Source organism: Kogia breviceps, chromosome 13, assembly GCF_026419965.1.
Source record: "Kogia breviceps isolate mKogBre1 chromosome 13, mKogBre1 haplotype 1, whole genome shotgun sequence".
Taxonomy (NCBI): domain Eukaryota; kingdom Metazoa; phylum Chordata; class Mammalia; order Artiodactyla; family Physeteridae; genus Kogia; species Kogia breviceps.
In genome coordinates this window covers 79445989-79466965 of record NC_081322.1, presented here as the reverse complement: position 1 = coordinate 79466965, position 20977 = coordinate 79445989, and the positions used below count along the sequence as shown (strand labels likewise).

General features: G+C 37.4%; 2 protein-coding genes across 2 annotated transcripts in view; one reads left to right on the top strand and one right to left on the bottom strand.

Annotated features, from left to right (window-relative positions):
• Positions 1–20977, bottom strand: part of OPRM1 (opioid receptor mu 1) — a 171256-nt gene that overhangs the window by 23694 nt on the left and 126585 nt on the right. The gene's annotated exons all lie outside the window — the stretch shown is intronic.
• The window catches only part of IPCEF1 (interaction protein for cytohesin exchange factors 1), a 96142-nt gene that overhangs the window by 37935 nt on the left and 37230 nt on the right, over positions 1–20977 (top strand). The window contains exons 4-7 of the mRNA XM_067011072.1: positions 9346–9419; positions 11105–11176; positions 18092–18150; positions 19693–19781. Coding sequence (XP_066867173.1) covers positions 9346–9419; positions 11105–11176; positions 18092–18150; positions 19693–19781 — 294 coding nt within the window. The remainder of the gene's footprint in view (positions 1–9345; positions 9420–11104; positions 11177–18091; positions 18151–19692; positions 19782–20977) is intronic.

Here is a 20977-nt window from a genome sequence, read left to right as displayed (position 1 = left end):
CTATCTCTCTTTTCTTACATAAAATTAGCATACTGTATCTATTGTACTGTACCCTACTTTTTCTCTTGCTTCGTCCTGGAGATTACTCTATATGTATATATGTCATTTTTCATAGTTATTCATTATATGTAGATGCCATAGTTTACTCAAATGTCCCCTGATGATAGACATTTGAATTCTTTACAGTCTTTTGTTCTTGCAAATAATGTTGCAATACATATGCCATTTAACATATTTATATTTAGGACAGATCTCAGAAGTGGGATTTCTGGGTCAAAGGGTAAATACACTTTTGTTAGTAACTGCTCAGTCTCCTTCTACGGGGTTCCATTTTGCATTACCACTAACAGTGTAATGAGAATGACTGTTTCTCCATAGAGCTAGAGTTTTAAAAATTGATTTCACCTTTTCTTTCACCTCAGTTTATTTTTACCTTGTATTTTAGAGGATATAATTCAAATTTCTTTAGTGTCATGAGTCTGTGTACCAATAGCATTTACTTATTTATTTATTTTTCATTTTTATTAAACTATAGTTGATTTATAATATTATATTAATTTCAGGTGTATGGTTTAGTAATTTGATATTTTTATAGATTATACTCCATAGAAAGTTATAAAATATTGGCTATATTCCCTGTGCTGTACAATATATCCCTGTAATTTATCTATTTTATACCAGGTAGTTTGTACTTCTTAACCCCCCAACCCATTTTGCTCCTTCCCCCACCCCTCTTTCCACTGGCAACCACCAGTCTCTTCTCTGTATATGTGAGTCTGTTTCTGCCTTGCTATGTTTGTTCATTTGTTTTATTTTTTAGATTCCACATATAAGTGAAAACATACAGTATTTGTCTCTCCCTGTCTTACTTAACTCACTAAGCATAATACCCTCCAGGTCCATCCATGTTGTTGCAAATAGCAAAATTTAATTATTTTTTATGGCTGGGAAATATTCTATTGTATATATATGTATATACACAATATATACAATATTCCATTGTGTGAGTGTATACACACACACACACACACACACACACACACACACACATATATATATATATATATATATATATATATATATATATATATATATATATATACCACATCTTCTTTATCCATTCATCTGTTGATGGATAAGAAAACTGGGTAGCAATACCCATATCAGACAAAGGTGACTTTAAAACAAAATCTATAACAAAAGACAAAGAAGGACATTATGTATTGATAAACAGGTCAATCCAAGAAGAGGTTATAACATTTGTAAGCATTTATGCACCAAATACAGGAGCACCTAAATATAGAAAGCAAACATTAACAGATCTAAAGGGAGAAATTGACACTAATATAATAATGCAAGGGGACATTAACGGCCCACTTATATCAATGGACAGATCATCCAGACAGAAAATCAATAAGAAAGCAGTGACCTTAAAAGACACATTAGATCAGATAGACTTAATAGATATTCACAGAAAATTCTTTCCAAAATCAGCAGAATACACATTCTTTTCAAACACATGTGAAACTTTGTCCAGGATAGATCACATGCTAAACCACAAACAAGGTTTAATAAATTTAAAAAGATTGAAATTATTTCAAATATTTTTTCTGACCACAATGGTATGAAACTAGAAATGAATTACAGGAATAAAACTGGAAAAACTACAAACACATGCAGACTAAACAACATGCTACTAAAAAAAACCCAGTGGGTTAATGAAGAAATCAAAGAGGAAATCAGAAAATACCTTGAGACAAGTAAAAATAGAAACACCACTTTTCAAAATATATGGGATGCAGCAAAAGAAGTTCTAAGAGATGTTTTTAGCAATGTAAGTCTACCTCAGAAAGAAGAAAAATCTCAAATAAACAACCTAACTTTCCATCTAAAGAAATTAGAATAAGAAGAACAAACAAAACCCTAAGTCATCAGAAGGAAGGAAATAATAAAGATTAGAGTGGAAACAGAGACTAAAAATACAGTAGAAAAGATGACTGAAAGAAACTGAGTTGTATTTTTAAAAGATATTGATAAAATTGATAAACCTTTAGCCAGACTCATTAAGAAAAAAATGAGAGTGGGCCCAAATAAACGTAAGTAGAACTGAAAGAGGAGAAGTTATAACCAATGTCATAGAAATACAATCATAAGTGAATACCACAAACAGTTACTTGCCAACAAATTGGACAATCTAGAAGAAATGATTAATTCCTAGAAACATACAATCTTCCAAGATTGAATTAGGAAGGAATAGAAAGTCTGAATAGACCAATTCCTGGTATTGAAATTGAATCACTAATCAAAAAACTCCCAACAGATGAAACTCCAGTACCAGATGGCTTCACAGGGGAATTCAGCCAAACATTTAAAGAAGAGTTAATCCTTCTCAAACTATTCCAAAAAATTGAAGAGGAGGGAATATCCTAACTCATTCTATAAGGCCAACATTTTACCCTGATACCAAAACCAGACAAAGACACTGCAAAAAAAGAAAATTATAGGCCATTAGAATTTAGTGACAACTGCTCCAAAGTGACATGAGAATGGACAGCTCTCCTTCGAGTTTAGATTTTGCTCGTTTGCAACATACTGGGGGTTTCAGGGCAGAACTGAGCAAGCCACGGATTTATATGGAGAACTGGAGTTTTGCAAAGCTCCTAATTCTGATATTCATTGGGTAACTTCACTTAAATTTATTTAAAGTAATTCCAAAACTGTCAAATCCATATTCACACATAAATGCAAAAGCATATTACAAAGAAATCTATATTTTGGTTTTTAAACTAATTTTTTCCTTGAACTTAAGATTCTATTCACTTAAACACATACTTTATTTAATAACAGGATTTTGGGGGAAATGGTACAATGAAAATTCATATAGATTCTAACGTGTCTCTTGATTTCAGAACTATTGAAATGTAAAAAATCAGGTTTCTCAGAATCAAGGAAATAGAGTTCCACTGAGAATAGAGAGATAATTATACTCTTTATTTTTCACCATGAAATACATAATAATTTCCTGTATTATACTTCATTTGCTTCTGGTTTGGTCTTCTTTGACCTACTTATCCTCTGGAATATATATATCATTCTTATTTTTCTAGGTCTCCTCTCTACCTTTCTGACATATGTAGTTCCTTAAGAAGTGATTTTATCTATTTTGCAAGGTTTGTAGTATGAAAAAGCCAAACTTTACTGATGGCAATGAACACTTATTTTGCATTTAAATATTAAAATTTGATGTCCTATCTTAATTAATTTTAAAAAATATGTCTGAGTGTGGCAAATTCTATGTAAAATATTTTGACTCTAAAATTCCTGTAATCCAAAATTGAAGCAAATAAGAAATATTAACCTACTTTTGTGTCTAAAGTTTGAACAAATCATATTGAGTCATCAGCAGGATAATATGAGACCTCATATTTTACCTTCATTTAAGTCTTACTGATAGCCAAACAGGAGGGATTTCATTCATTGTTTTTTACTCCCCAAACTTTTCCTGCATCTCATGTTTTTAAAAACAGCTTTATTGAAATATGTTTTACATATCATAAAATTACCCTATTCAAATTTACAATTCAGTAATTTCTAGTAAATTTACTGAGTGATGAGCCATCATAATACATCAGCTTTAAATCATTTTAATCATATCTATAAAATCCTTTATGCCGATTTACAGTGAATCTCCATTTCCACCCCCAACTCCAGGCAACCACTATTCTATTTTCTGTCTCTATAGATTTGTCTTTTCTCTACATTTTATATAGAAGAATCATACAGTATTACATGATTTCTTGTGTCTGTCTTTTACTTAATTTTGTTTTCAAGACCCTTCCATGTTTTAGCACATGTCAATTGTTCACTAAACAATATTCCATTGTATGTATATACCACACAATTTACCAGTTGATGGATATTTAGATTGTTTCCCATTTTTGGCTATTATGAATAGTACTGCTATGAATATTTGCATGCAAATCTTTCAGTGGGCATATGCTTTCATTTCTCTTGGGTAGATACCTAGGAATGGAATTGCTGGGTTGTATGGTAATTATATTTTTTAGAAACTGCCCAGTGTTTTTCCAAAGTGGTTCCTGCATCTCATTTTAGCACTTTTTTATTGTCAGAGGAAAAAGACCATGTTTCTGTCATTCATTCATTCATTCACAAAACTCATTTCTTTATTTTGCGTGTGTTGAACACGTACCTTGTCCCAAGAATTAATGATATAACCATAAACACAAAATTGTTTCCTTCAAAGTGCTCACCATCTGTTGGAGAACCAGTGGAATACCTAGATAACTAAATACAGTAAGAGAAGTATGGTAAGCAAAGTCCACCGCTGGGGTTGAGGTGCAAAGAAGAGGAAACAATTCCAGGCTTGGAGGAGCAGGAAAAAGTTTTGGAGAAGGTCACACCGAAGTTGATTTGTGGAGACATATCTAGGGGAGTGAGGGAGGAAGGGCATTATAAGCCTAGGAGCGGAAAGCATCCTGCCTTGCTTGCAGTCAGACCCCTTTACCCAGGCCACCTTTACTTTTCTTCATAGCAATTATTGCCTACCATGTGCTATGTAATTTATGTGTTCATTTGTTGAGCTATTGTCTCTTTTCTCCTTGAAAGTAGAGATCTCTGTCTGTTTTGTCCACTGATAAAGCCCAAATATCTGACACGGTATCTGACACGGTACCTGACACAAAGAAATGGTACTCAATAAATTATTCATTGAATAAATGAATGTATAACCACAAACAGTTTTGATAAACATGTGTGTTTAATGCTGCATAATACACCAACTACAGATGAAACTTCACTGAGTTGAACAAAATCAGAGTTGCTGGGTAAAGTGGATGGATGGGTACATGAGGAGGAACACCTTTAAGATTGTAGAACATCACATCACAAAGTGAAGAGCAGTGTCTTGTTTCAGAATTTAAGACTAGATTTGGTAAGACAAGTTTGCACAGTGACCAAAGGATGGTTTGATATTTCTGGTAAGAGAACAAGATTTTTATTACATTAGAATCCAGAGAAAAAATTGCAGGTACCAATGCAGAAATTTCAAGTAACTTTTCAGAAATTTAGTAATGATTGAAGAGGAAGGATGCCATTTGAGAAAGTTATTTAATTAATACAATAAGGAACAAGGGATCTGAGGGGGTGGAGGAGGGAAAGGAGGAAGAAGAGGAGAAAACTGTCATTTCCTTAGGATTTTCCCACTGTAATTGTCATTTTTGAGGCATTTTTTTGCCAGTCAAATAAGCAAAGACAATTTTTGACACAGTTGTGATTATGAATACACCTTGAATGTCTTAGGTACAATGAAAAATGCCTTTGCTCATAAAGGAAATATTACTGGGGAAATACTAAAGCATCTTTTACTCATATTCATTTTGGCTCTTATTTGAAGGAATCTCAGCCATCTCTGTTTTGCAGGAAAGGAATCCACCCAAATGAAGACTTACAATTTATCTCTTACATATATCTGTATTTAGTTTTTTGTTGATTGACTTTTGTGTTGTTATCATTTAATATGGGCTTCTTGTACTGAAAACAAATTGTCTAGAGACTAATGCTATAAATTGGGTGTTAATTGTAATTCAGCTCAATGAAAGTGTTTTTCTCTGTGTTTTAATTTTTTTGTTTATTTTAGTTGAATAAGGGGTAGGGACCCTGGAGGAAATGAAATTGTATTATTAAGCAGGGCTTCATCATGAAGCACCTTTATACTCTGCTAAGGCACTTAGACTTTATCTAAGAGCAATTGGGAATCATACAGGATTTTAATGAAAGAAGAAGTTCATGGAGTGAAGACTGTGATTGTGATTGTGATTGAAGCTGTGATTGTGATTTGGACACTAAATGAGAGGAAAGGACAGAACTAGAGAGAGGGATAATGGTTTAGAAGACTTTTGCAGTAATTCAGGTGAAAGTTAATGGTGGTCTGAAGGAGGTGGTGGATAAGGGATGCATTGAAGAGCTGTGGCAGATGCAGCAATGATACAACTTAGTGGTTATTTGCACAGAAGCTGAGAAGGAGATTGAAGCATCAAAGATGTCTTCCATATTTCCTTTTTTTTTTGGACAACTGGATAGAAAGTGATGTCATTCACTGAAGAGGAGGACACAGGAGAAAGAGGAGCAGGCATTTCACGGAGTAAAATGATGAGTCTGGTTTTGGATTTTCCACTCTTGGGGAGAGTCTTAGTTTGTGCTGTCACATAACAAGATACCATAGTCTGGGTGCCTCCAACAACAACTATTTGTTCCTCCCAGTTCTGGAGGCTGGGATGTCCAAGATCAAGTTCTGGCAGATTCCATGTCTGCTGAGGGGCTTCTTTCTGGTTGGCAGACAGCTGCTTTCTTGCCATATCCTTAGATGGAGGAGGAGCAGGGAGAAGAGGGGGGACCACTGGTCTCTTCCTCTTATAAAGGCACTAATCCCATCATAGGATTAGTAAGAGCTTCACCCTTATGACTTCATCTAAACCTAATTACCTCCCAAAGGCCCCACCTCCAAATACCATCACTTTAGGGTTTAGGGCTTCAACATATGAATTTGGGATGGGGGGGCACAAATATTGGGTCTGTGGAACACGCATTGAATGGGTACACTAGGCATCTTGGGACAGAAGCCCCAGGATTGAAATGAGTTTGAAGTATAGGTTTTGGATATGTGTGTACAATGGTTATACATGCAGTCATGGGTGTGTGGATGATTCCCTGTGGAGAGTACTGGAATGAGAAGAGAGTAGGTCTGTGGTTAGAAATCTGGGAAATACTGACATTTAAGAAACAGACAGGGGGAAGAAGACCCTATGAAAAAAGCAAGGAGTAGTTAGAGGAGAAAGGGGGAAGCAGGAATGCGTTGTCGGAAGAGCAAGATAAGAGGCGCTTCAAGAGGGAGGGAGTGGGCTGTAGTGTCCGTTCCTGGAGTTCAGTTATATGAGGGCTAAAGAGGGTAGTGGGCTTTAGCAACATGAAAATCACTGGGGTTCATGGTAACCACCCCTTCTGTGGAATAGTGGGCATAGAAATGAATGAGGGGAGGGAGTAGAAACAAATGGTGCATATAAATTGTTTTATTCTTCTAAAATAATTACAGGAATTTACATTAAATTACCCTAGCTTGACATAGGGTTTTTAAAATCGAGGTGAGATTTACATGAGATTATCCATTCTTTAATGAACAATTCAGTGGTATTTAGTACACTCAGAGTATTGTGCAACCACTATCTCTATCTAGATCCAAAGCATTTTCATCAACCCAAAGGAAAACCCATACCCTTTAAGCAGTTGCTCCCTATTCCCTACCCCCACCCCAGCCCCTGGCAAACACTAATCTGGGTTCTGTCTCTATAAATTTACCTATTCTGGATATTTCATGTAAATGAAACATGCAATACGTGATGTTTTGTGTCTAGCTTCTTTCCCTTTGCAAAATGTTCTCGAGGTTCCTCCACATTAGAGTATGTATCAGTACTTCATTTGTTTTTATGGCTGAATAACACTCCATTGTACGGATAGACCACCATTTATTTATCTGTTCCTCTGTTGATGGACACTTGGACTGTTTCCACCTTTTGACTATTGTGAATAATGCTGCTGTGAACATGCATGTACATGTATTTATTTGAGTACCTATTTTCACTTCTTTTGAGTATATATCTAAGAGTGAAATTGCTGGAGCCTAACATAGTTTTTAAAAACTATACTTTTAGTGTGGGTGGGGGAGGGATGGATTGGGAGTTTGGGATTGGCAGATGCAAACTATTATCTATAGAATGGATAAACAACAAGATCCTACTGTAGAGCACAGGGAGCTATATTCAATATCCTGTGATAAACCATAATGGAAAAGCATGTGAAAAAGAGTGTATCAATATATATGTATAACTGAATCACTTTGCTGTATAGCAGAAATTAACACAAGATTGTAAATCAACCATACTTCAATAAAATAAATTTTAAACACTATTCGTTTATATAATGCTAACTGAGAGTTCACAAGAAGCACTGTGCATTGTAGAAAAAGTTGACGTACCCAGTCTCTTCAAGTTCTTTACATTCTCTTTGAGATAGGATTGGTGAAACCACCATTCAGTAATTAAATAACACATCAAAAGAGGGATAAGTTGAGTGAAAAAAAATGTATAATTTTTAAGGAAGGAAGTGCCCTTTTGAATTGAGTTTTGAGTTTCATAAGAAGAAAGCACTTCAGGTGAAGAGTTCGGATAAGTTGACTCATGTAGGAGAGACAAGACAGGACAGGGCTAAGGTTGGAAGTTTCAGTTTAATTTTTCTGAAGAAAGAGTGCAAGTTGCACCCTATTTGGTGATAAGGGAAAGAAACACAGATGAAGAGCACCCATGGTGCTGATTTCATAGCTAGCTGACTCTAAAAATTAAGATTGTATTTTCAAAACCAATTTTTACTCATCTCCCAATAACTGACTCTTTTATGTTTTATCTTGTGGATTGTAATTCTCCATTCAGAGACACCAGTGTAGATGGAAGATCTGAGTTCTGTCTATGATAAGCAATCTAGCCTCCTATGGTTCAGTTAAATTTTATTCATAAAATAAAGATTAAGAAATTTTTAGAGGTGGAGCAATGCTTACATTTCCTATAAAATTCTTGGTGTTTTAAAGTGGAATTCATTCTACGTCCTTGAAAGTGTCATTTTCCTCTGCTGTCTTTCCTTTATAGAAAAAACTCCTGGGAATTGATTATGGAACTGAGATTTTCCAAGACATGGCTCTGTGATTTAACCCCCAAGCAACTTCCTAAAGACTTGGGAAAGGAAAAGATGTTTGTTGAGTATCTGTTAAGTGTTTTATTTGTCTGAGCTCACTTAAGTCCTATAACAACTAGTAGGTAGTAGATCCATGATATGAATCTCAATTTACTAACTCCAAGTCAGGCCTCTGCTCACCATATAATAGCGTGCTAATCAGGTTCCTTCTTATGTGCTTGTGGCTTGTTGAGAGAAGTAGGATGAGAAAGATGCCGAGGATAGCAGGAAGTGGAGCTCTGATAGGTGAGCTCCGATGTTTTCTAGGAAGACAAAAAGGGGTCGGGCAGGTCCTACTTGTGCCACACTTTGGCTGTCGCTAAACTGTGCCATGTTACTTCTCAGGGAAAGATTCTGGATGATTTATCAGAAGAACATTAATTCCTCTTAAAAATATGTATCTAGAATAAGTCCAATGCTGATTCAGAGGGGTATCTTTTGACACACCTCCATTTCCCTAACTCTATCTCTATTCAACATATATGATCTCAATAAATGAACTGCTAAGATGGACACTTTGATTCATATTTGTGTATGTATTTGTTTCAGTCAGAGAAAGCTGATGGATTTATCAACCTGCCTGATTTCACGGTAGAGAGAGCATCTGAATGCAAGAAAAAGCAGTAAGTTGTCTATCATTTTCCACAAAATATGGAGCCAGGATAACATCTCTTTATAATGTTCCTCAGGTGATAAGGTGATTTGGAAGTTAAAGATAGTGACATTAAAAATGTCTGAGAATTTTGACTTTATGGGTTGGAACCCCAAACAGTAATAGAAGCGTTGAACCTCTTGTTTTCTGGAATTTCATTCTGTGGAGCAGGTGGATTTTAAAACCCCACGGAGGGCTTCCCTGGTGGCGCAGTGGTTGAGAATCCGCCTGCCTATGCGGGAAACGCGGGTTCGTGCCCCGGTCCGGGAGGATCCCACGTGCCGCGGAGCGGCTGGGCCCGTGAGCCGTGGCCGCTGAGCCTGCGCGTCCGGAGCCTGTGCTCCGCAACGGGAGAGGCCACGGCAGTGAGAGGCCCGCATACCACAAAAAAAAAAACCCAAAACAACAAACAAACAAAAAAACCCCACGGAGCCCTGGCAGGGTGTGCTGTTAATGAGGGAGTCTGTGATCCAGTGAAAAGCAAGCTGCCATCCAGGACTGGCAGGGTGATGTGATGTCAAGGCTGTGTCCTTGTAAAGAGAATGACTACATAGGACTCACCAGAGCTGCAGATATGATACAAAACCAGATTCTTTTGCTTAGTTCATGAAATTGTCAGTAGCATCCTTGAAATTGAATTCTCTGAGATGTCTTAGACTTGGGGATTAGCCCCCTGATATAACTGAAGTCCAAAAGAGTTGAGAGCTGACAGGAACCAAGAATCACCAGCCCATGACTCTAGACCAGCTCTCCAGACTCCCAGTTAAGTGCTCTTCCCAAGATAGGATCCAGCTGCATTTTGCATATGTGTCCTCGTCACCTTTTACTTATTCTTTATTCTGCTTTTGACATCTTTTCCTGTTTTATTAGAGTGGGGAAGTTCCCTATTGACCTGTGTTCCTAGTGGCAGCAATTGATTAGTTTTTTTTTAATGAATAAACTGGTGTGGGCTTTAAGTCTTTGCCATTCTGATATAGCTTCCTATCTGTAGAGATACGCGAGGTTGTGGCTTTGACCACACCGGTCATTTACAAAAACTCTGGCCCACACAGCAGGACTTCCTGTCTAAGTGGTAAAAGGGAAATACTTTGTTATCTTCCAAGTTCTATACTTTTCTTATAAACGAAAAATCTGCCTTATATTTTTCCTTTACAGAAATAGGGAATTTCTATAATAGAGAATAGCCTGGATAAAGTTTTTGGTGTGTTTTCACAGTGTAGAAGTTTTATACGTGATTGTTTTTCTGTAAATACAATTATTGTATATGCTTGATTGAATTTGAATGAATACTTTGCTTGAAGGAATTGATCTGAGTATTTTGAAGTGATACATCTATCACTTTATATTTTAATTTATTGTCTATTTATAGCAAAACAGCAAATGAAAATAAAAGAATATATCCATATGTTTTAAATAGAAACTATTGATCAGCCAGACTCAGTCCTGGCCTGGATGTCCTGACATGATGAATTACCCTTCTGTTCTCTACATAAAATAGAGATTAGACAATAGGTATTTAACGTAATTAAAACTTTTGTGTTGGTAAATTAACAAAGAAAGCAGATGATACTTATATTTGACTATTTTACTTTCGACTATACTGTTGACTACACTAATTTCTAATTTCTTATGTGTCTATGCTTTTCCCCCTTCAAGTGCTTTTAAGATCAGCCATCCACAGATCAAGACCTTTTATTTTGCAGCTGAGAATGTGCAGGAAATGAACCTGTAAGTAGAGAAACATCACTAAATCCAACCTTTATGGGAACAGATTACTTTGGTCAGGTGTCCGAATTTTAAGCACATGTGCATATCAATTATTATTTTTTAAATTTCTGCTGCTTTAAGGATTAATCTCCTTAGCAGTTAGAAAGTCTTCTTGCTTTCTTTTCTAGTATTTAGAAGCATTTTGGAGAACTACACAGATCAAAATGGCTATTTTAGGAAGAAGTAATAAGGTTCTTCTGAGGGAACCACTAAGTTGAGAAAGGAATAGAAGACATTATAAAAAAATGTTAATATGAGAATCAGCACCACAGGGAGAAAAGCTTGAAAGAATTGTGTAACCGATCTCACAGCTTTCAGAATTCTACATGAAAAATATCTCTGCAGCATTTCATATGTGCTGTGTGATTATCATGATGATTTTTGGCCTCTTTGCCCTCTTGCTTTAGAAATGTAAAGGAAAAAATAGCTGCTTTTTATTAAACATCTATGAGCAAGAGTAAACACACACACGCGCGCGCGCGCACACACACACACACACACACACACACACACACACACACACACAAAATGCCTTACACCGTATCCCCAGGGAAGCCTTTTCTCCCTAGAAGCATTCTCATCTGTTCCCTGCATTTATCTCGCCACCACAAACCTTTAGATGAGGGCGGAATTGCTCTTTACCAGAGAAAGTTAGGGAACCCTTCGTTAGAAATAACAAAGCAAGGTATTGACAACGGCGTCTTCCAAACAAATCTTTAATTTACTTGGACAAGGAAAGAAGTTGTTTCTATCCTCTTTTTGACTTTTAGCTCCCCCCCCCAACCCCGCCCCCGGCTTTCTCAAGCATCTGAGAAAAACAAGAGCAGATACCAAAAGGTAAAACTTCACAGTCAAAGCTCTTTATTTCTCTTTTTATTTGCATTGGTAACGCTAAATCCTATCTATGGACTAGCAAGGTCTAGGTGCGTGGAAAGCTTAATGTCTTGCCCAGCGGTCCTTGGAATCATATAGTAGTGAGTGTCAGTCCGGAGCCGAGGCATCCATCAATGCCAAGTGGTCCTTTCTAAGCTTTAATGGTGGTGAAACAGGGCTGCCCGTCAGCAACCTCTCCCCACCCCGAAAGGCTCCCTTGGTGCCTGGCTTCTCCCAAACAGCTTCTTGTATCTCCAGCTTTCTTCCGGTCCACATCCTTCCCATTCATCCTGTGACTGGTCCTTTCAAAGTCGTTCTGTTCTCTCCGACAAGGGCAGAGTAAGACGGAGTTTACCAGAAAAACAATGACACGCGAAAGGTTTCGTTACCGAGAGGATTTCTCTACCTACACAGTGAAACACATTTTAAGCCAGTAAAAGTGTGAGACCCTTACAAGATTATTTGAGTCGGTTCTGTTTCAGGCAGATGTGCTTTCTAAATCACACATCAGAGTTGCTTAGCTCCCTGACCACCCACTCCTCCAGTTTTTGTTTACATTTCTGGTCCCTTTAGCTTCACTTTTCAACATACTCCCTTTGCAGAGCTCTATCTAATGGCAAGTACAGTTGCATGAGTATTAGCTACACGCTCTGCCTATTTGACTCTTAAACCAAAGTCATGAAAGCCAAGCTCTCATGGCCTATCTATGCTGTGAAGATCTGTTAATTTTACTTGAAATTATTTTAGTATTTGTTTATCTTTCCAGCTTACAAACAAGATGTAAAATTGAAATTTGAATGTGAGGTATCATGACCCATGTATTTGAATCTCTCAGTGACCTTTATACTCAAAAATTGTCCATCTGGTTACTCATAAATAAATGGCCCATTTTGTCTGTGCCTGAATGTATCACAATTTTTCATTTCTAATGCCGTTACTAAGCTTTATTATTCTGAAGATGGTTTTTCAAATGGCCAACAATGCAGAATCCCTTCAGGCCTGCAAGTTAACTTCTTCCTTCTCTCACAAGAGTAGGCAGGGGGTGTTTAAAGCTTTGTTCTTTTTTAAAAAAATTAATTATTTAATTTTTATTTTTGGCTGTGTTGGGTCTTCGTTTCTGTGCGAGGGCTTTCTCCAGTTGCGGCAAGCGGGGACCACTCTTCATCACGGTGCGCGGGCCTCTCACTATCGCGGCTTCTCTTGTTGCGGAGCGCAGGCTCAGTAGTTGTGGCTCACGGACCTAGTTGCTCCGTGGCACGTGGGATCTTCCCACACCAGGGCTCGAACCTGTGTCCTCTATATTGGCAGGCGGATTCTTAACCATTTCACCACCAGGGAAACCCTAAAGCTTTGTTCCGCAGTAGCCCCTGAAGAGCTTCCTTTCTTACTGATGAGGTCTGTTTAAGCCAGGACGGAGTGCATCTGGGTATTTCTTAGTGAGATGCAGAGGTGCTAGGGAAGGAGGGGGTGGTATTTGGAGAGATGGAACCTGTTTCAGAAGTTCGCCTCCTTGGGAAACTTCCTTTTTGGGTGGTGACGTTTCTCTCAGTGATGATGAAGGAAAAGGTAGTTAAGTTTAATAGAAGCACTGTGTGTTCTGCAGGGACCCTCAATTTACAAGTATAGGGGTGAGTAATTAAAGGTAATGTAAGAGTTGGTTTCTGAACAAAGACTGGTGGTAGCTACCTTTCTCAGACGGTGTTTGTGGGGAAAATGTCATTTTGTACGTCAGTTTCTTAACACTTGTGCTTCTTTGACACACACATTCACATCCAGTTCACATAAAACAAACTCCCAGGAAACATCTGTCATCTTCTTTTATGTAAATATGTCTTTTTGTGCATCCATTTATTTAGACACAAATAGAAAGTTTGCTACTGCCTGGATGTTTTTAAAAAAAGTGCTTAGCAAAGGAGGTACTCTAACCCCGAGGGTTCTAGAAAGAAAACAGACAAGATTCTGAACAATCACTAGTTTTTCCCAGCAAGTAACTGATGGTGGCAATGAAACGTATGTGAGTTTTGGGTAAGGGCTGAGAAGAATCTGCTTTACTGTTCAATACTCCTCTGCTGTATCTGGAAAGGAACTTAGAAATGTCTTTTCTTGTTTCAGACATTCTCAATTTATCTATTTTTTTGTCTTGTTATGTTAAAAAAAGAAGTTTCTCTATTTCACTTTGAGATGATGTTTTTGCAGGCAGGGTCAGCTTATACAATTATGAAATCAGGAGTAAACTAGGAATTAGTGAGCCATTAAATTCATTGTGCCTTGCCTGATCAGTTTTTAAAAATGTACTTTTGAGTGTTTGTTTTAGTTGAGTAATGCATAAAACATACTCTTGTAACGAATCATGTAATACAGAAGTATGTAAAGTGCAAACCTTCCCATTCCCCCAACTTTACCTTCCCGTTCTACTTCTTTCCCTAAGATTAAGCCACTTTTGACAATATAACTATGTCCTTTCTGAGGCTTTTCTTTGCATACCAAGTCTTGTATAATACATATGCAAATATATAGTTTTAGAAGCACATTGAATCAGGATAAACACTTTGTTTTGTACTTGCTTTTTTCACTTAATAGTATGTTACTAATTTTCCAGGTCATTACAAGGCCCTCCACCCCATCTCAGTCTTTTTATTAGCGTCTTAATAACATGGTACTTTTGGAATTGGTACCATACTTTATCCGTTTTCCTGTTAATGGACAATTATATCAGTTTTTTCTTTTTGCCTTTGCAAGCCTTATTGAATTAATATTCTTCCACATTTATTTATGTACATGAAGGTGTGTTTTGTAGGATAGATATTTATAATTAGGATTATTGGGTGAAGGGGATGGAAATTTATGTTTTGAATAGTATCATCAAATTACCTGCTTAATATTGGCTGTTCCAGTTTTTCATGGTCAACTCAGCAAAGGACGAGAATGTTTTTCCTAAAATCTAATAGAAATCAGCAATATTTAAAATTTTTGCCAATCTAGTGGTGAAAAATATTTTCCTGTGAATGTCCCAAAATACAACCAAGGCTGAGAATTTTTCCATATATTTATTAGCCATTTGTACTTTTTTGGTCATTTTCTGTTTCTTAGTTTTGCTTATTTTTCTACTGAGTCTTGATGAGCATTTTTCAGTTCCTATGGCATGATCTGGGCCCAGGTATTGGTCTAGTTTTAAGTGGCCATGAGAGACTCATGTTTATCATGGTGCAAAAGGGGACTTTCTAAATGAGGCTGGAGCTCATCTTCAGTCTTGTAGGCAGTTCTATTTTATTTATTTTTAAAAATAAAATTTATTACATATTTCCTGTTAAAAAATAATCAATACAGCAAGACCATGGCAGGATGAGGGTTGGGTAAGGGTTCCTAATTTGTTGACAATTGCAGACTTAGGAATGTGCAATATTTGTGCTATAGTAGGGGAGTAGCTGGGTAATTTACCAGGAATTACAGGACTAGAAAAAAATAAAACGTATAGGTGAATCAATAAATGCATAGGATTATTATTATCATTTTGTTGATATTGATTGACTTAGGCTACTTATGTTTCAAAAAAAGATGAATACACATTATGGGATATATTTTAAAAATAAAGAAAACTGGAAAGAAGTGGGAAATAAAGCACTTAGATTATTGCTATCCCAAAATGATATTTTTCCCTTTAAATAGAAGGTTATATAGCTAGGAACATATGAAATAGATACATTTTGTATCTTTTAAAAATTTGTGTATTAAAATAAGTTTCTAACTGAACCCTTGAAAAGGAACTACAGTGGCCTGAAGTCATAAGCCAAGTTTGTGTTCCTTAAGGTTTGTCTAGTTCTTTTTTCATTATTGATGGGTAGTTGAAATTCATTGCCAATATAATGGTAAATCAATGGAAGATGAGACATTGTCAATTTTTACCTGACATAAAATTTTTCAAGAAATTGAAATTTTCCCCAGCTTAGGAATAAGTGTGAAGCTTTGGCCAGATCTTTTTACTGATTGATATAAAAACTGTGGTTTAAAAATAGATCATCTTCATTTTGTGTGTGTGTGTGAAATAAGCTTACATTTTAAGAATTAAAGAGATAGAGCTTTAAAGGTCAAGTTAAGAAATTCATTTTGATGGTTGATAAGAATTTCAAATACACAATTACAAAACATATATTTATTTGTATATTTAGAATATCTAATGTAGTTGCCCATTTTAACTAGCTGTATAATGGGCCACCTCATTTCTTTTTTTTTTTTTTAACACCTTTATTGGAGTATAACTGTTTTACAATAGTATGTTAGTTTCTCCTTTACAACAAAGTGAATCAGTTATACATATACATATGTTTCCATATCTCTTCCCTCTTGCGTCTCCCTCCCTCCCACCCTCCCTATCCCACCCCTCTAGGTGGTCACAAAGCACAGAGGTGATCTCCCTGTGCTATGCGGCAGCTTCCCACTAGCTATCTAATTTACATTTGGTAGTTTATTTATGTCCATGCTACTCTCTCAGTTGGTCACAGCTTACCCCTCCCCCTCCCCATATCCTCAAGTCCATTATCTAGTAGGTCTGTGTTTTATTCCCATCCTATCACTAATCTCTTCATGACATTATTTTTCTTAGATTCCATATATATGTGTTAGCATACGGTATTTGTTTTTCTCCTTCTGACTTACTTCACTCTGTATGACAGACTCCAGGTCTATCCACCTCATTACAAATAACTCCGTTTCATTTCTTTTTATGGCTGAGTAATATTCCATTGTATATATGTGCCACATCTTCTTTATCCATTCATCCGATGATGGACACTTAGGTGGCTTCCATGTCCTGGCTATTGTAAATAGTGCTGCAATGAACATCGTGGTACACGACTCTTTTTCTTTTTTTTTTTTTTTTTTTGCGGTACGCGGGCCTCTCACCGCCGCGGCCCCTCCCGTTGCGGAGCACAGGCTCCGGACGCGCAGGCGCAGCGGCCATGGCTCACGGGCCCAGACGCTCTGCAGCACGTGGGATCTTCCCGGACCGGGGCACGAACCCGTGTCCCCTGCATCTGCAGGCGGATTCTCAACCACTGCGCCACCAGGGAAGCCCACGACTCTTTTTGAATTATGGTTTTCTCAAGGTATATACCCAGTAGTGGGATTGCTGGAGCATATGGTAGTTCTATTTTTAGTTTTTTAAGTAACCTCCATACTGTTCTCCACACTGGCTGTATCAATTTACATTCCCACCAGCTGTGCAAGAGTGTTCCCTTTTCTCCACACCCTCTCCAGCATTTATTGTTTCTAGAGTTTTTGATGATGGCCAATCTGACTAGTGTGAGATAATATCTCATTTTAGTTTTGATTTGCATTTCTCTAATGATTAATGATGTTGAGCATTCTTTCATGTGTTTGTTGGCAATCTGTATATCTTCTTTGGAGAAATGTCTATTTAGTTCTTCTGCCCATTTTTGGATTGGGTTGTTTGTTTTTTTGTTATTGAGCTGCCTGAGTTGCTTATAAATTTTGGATATTAATCCTTTGTCAGTTGCTTCATTTGCAAATATTTTCTCCCATTCTGAGGGTTGTGTTTTGGTCTTGTTTATGGTATCCTATGCTGTGCAAACGCTTTTAAGTTTCATTAAGTCCCATTTGTTTATTTTTGTTTTTATTTCCATTTCTCTAGGAGATGGGTCAAAAAGGATCTTGCTGTGATTTATATCATAGAGTGTTCTGCCTATGTTTTCCTCTAAGAGTTTGATTAATGTAGTTGCCCACTTTAACTAGCTGTATAATGGGCCACCTCATTTCTTATCTGACAAAGAATGCCCTGAGTATGGACAGTATTGTGAAACCAGAGGTCTTAGGTTTCCATACCACAAACTTAGGCTGCTTCTAGAAATGTTTAGACTGACCATAGCACTATGACTTAATTTTATTATAAAGTCTGGTACAAGACCTTCTTTTAGGGTCTAGCTTAAAGGTGAATATGTTGGGGACCAGTGTCTCTGGTCAAACATTTATTTTCTATTTGAATTTTAGGTGGTTAAACAAATTTGGATCAGCTGTAATCCATCTTGAATCCACTAAAAGGGATGAAGGTATGTTCTATTTTCAATTTCTGAAAATTTAGCAAGAATATTAGAATAAGGTGAAAATACAATGTCAAGTTCTATGTATAGTCTTGTTCTAATGAACCATACTTTGTTATTTAAAATTATCTGAAAATATGTATAGACAGACATAGACACACAGGCTCACCAACATGGAATAGAGCTTCCCATGCTGGCTAAGAATGCTTTTCACACTTCACCCACACGTTAGCAGCTGTAGGCTTCACTGAGATCGCAACCAATTGCCAATGCAAATGTTTTATTGCCCCACTTACTGAATTCTTACTCATAGACATGATCTCGTCATGTTCGAGACAGATAACTTTCAGCCCACTGTTTCCTCCCTGATATTTTAGTATTTCCACCAGGTGTGTACTGAGACTAATTACCCTAAGTCTGTACCAGGAGCCTGAATGTCAGATTGGGACAGAGGCCATATTTTTAGCTCAGTCTGTAGCTTTCAGGGTCCAAAAGCTACAAGAGTCTAATTCTAATTCTTTTTTTTTTGTGGTACGCGGGCCTCTCACTGTCGTGGCCTCTCTCGTTGCGGAGCATAGGCTCCGGACGCACAGGCTCAGCGGCCATGGCTCACGGGCCCAGCCGCTCCGCGGCATGTGGGATCTTCCCAGACCGGGGCGCGAACCCGTGTCCCCTGCATCGGCAGGGGGATTCTCAACCACTGTGCCACCAGGGAAGCCCCTCTAATTCTTCTTAATGTTGCAGTTACTCCTTAATATTGAGAACAAAGAGGATTTAGGTGCCAGGGTCACAGAGCTGACACTATTTCTGAAATGCTAAGACCACATAAAACTTGGAAATTGGAAGTAGGGAGTTATAACTTTGGAGAACAAAATCATAAAATCTTCAATTTAGAAATGAAAAAGTGGCAACTTGATTTAAAACAATAAAGAAGTGTAATGCAATACTGTGAAATCAGTGTCCTAATCATCTGCTTGGTCTTCTTTTCCATAAAATAAACACCCATTATATATTTGAAGTATATTTATAGATTGTGAGCAAAAAGTAACTACACAAAAACCTTCTCCTTTTCCTGGTATGTAAGGCCTTCTATGATATGGCCTCAAGCAAGCTTTCAGCTTTGTTTTCCACCGGGTCCCGTAGGGGACTCTGAATACTTGGCTCAGTCTGTGTCCTCAGCCTGGTACTCCCATTATTCTGTGTGCACCATTGATGGTTAACTTATCCTGCCATTTTCGTCGCATTAAGATTCCTACGCTCAAAATTAATCACTACTGACTTGATGCTCCCTTAGCGTATGACTCACACCTCTTTTGAGGAATTAGTTTCATTTTCCCTGAGCCATGGTTAGTCGTCTTTCTGCTTATTGGACACTCTGAGGGCAGAAACCCTCACAGAGGGAAACTCTTATGTATCAGGTAGCTCGCTAGATAAGTGCGTTCTGAATTGTACTGGAAATGCAATAAGCAGATGGAGAAGAACCTCTGCTCATGCATTATGGAATAAGTGATGACAGTGTTGAAACATTCAGCATTTTCCTTTTTGTTATAGAATGCTACAGTGAGAGTGAACAGGAAGATCCCGAAATAGCTGTCGAGACACGACCCCCTCATTACTCTGCGGGGACTTTCTCTCCTTTGGTACGTACCGACGTAATTGGTCTGTTGGTCATCGATCAGATGTGTGGATGTCGTTCCTTCCAGTTGGGTAGAAACTACCTTGACTAATACATTTTTAGAGGAGGCTAAGTTAAGGTACTTGCCAAAGAGCAAGTGCAATTCTCAGGGTGCTGATTTTGAGCCTTCTCCATAGCAACGCGTTGGTATGACAAATTCGGTGCATTTGTGTGTGACCCACAGATGTATTATGCTCAGAGGATTCATGGTAATGCAAAGGACTTCTAGGTAATAGGCCAATGCTTGCAAAGATTTGTTTTATAATGTTTATTTATATCCTACTTGTTCTCAGAAAGAATTGAAAATACCTTGCCTAGGTGCATGCACTCTAACGATGTAAAATGATTATAAAGCGGATGAAGGCAATAACATGACGAGAAAATTAGAATCAGATAGATAGCAGGAAGCCAGGAGTGGGGTTAGTGCATTAAATCTGAGTATGGAATGATTCAGTATGTTTACTAGAGAGAAGTCCAAGTTTGAGTCTAAGCTTTGGAAGCATCCAGTGTAAGTTCAGGTTATTAACGGACGTTAAGACTATGGAGAGTTGCTTTATTTTTGGATGTTCATGGGCGTTATAGCGATGGCATGTAGAAGGAGTCAAGCAAAGATCTTTGGCGAGGTTGATTTATGGCTTTTATACCTACCATATACCAGCACTTATAAAGGTACTTTAAATATATAAGCATTTACTTCCCCCAGATAACCCTGAAATGCAGTATTATTTAATCTGCATTTCCCTGATTACGAATGAGATCAAGCATCTTTTCATGTTTATTTTGATATTTGGATTTTCTGTTCTGTTAAGCGTCTCAAGTCTTTTGTACATTTTTAGCTGTCTTACTCCTATTATTTTGGATTTATAGGATTTCTTTATTAATCTGTACATTAGTCCTTTGTCAGTTAAAAATGAGGCAGATCTTCTTTCCCAGTCTATGGCTTTTATATTTTTTAAACTCTGTTTCTTTTTGTTGACGGATGCTCTTGATTTCTATGTGTCAGGTTTATCCATCACTTCTGTTGTGGTTGGTGTCTGTTTCTGGCTTACATATTGTTTCCTATTCCCAGGTCATGAGGACATAGATATTACTATCTCATTTCATGGATTAGGAAACAGAGGTTCAGAGAGGTAGAATCGCCTGGTCATACCCCCAGTAAAT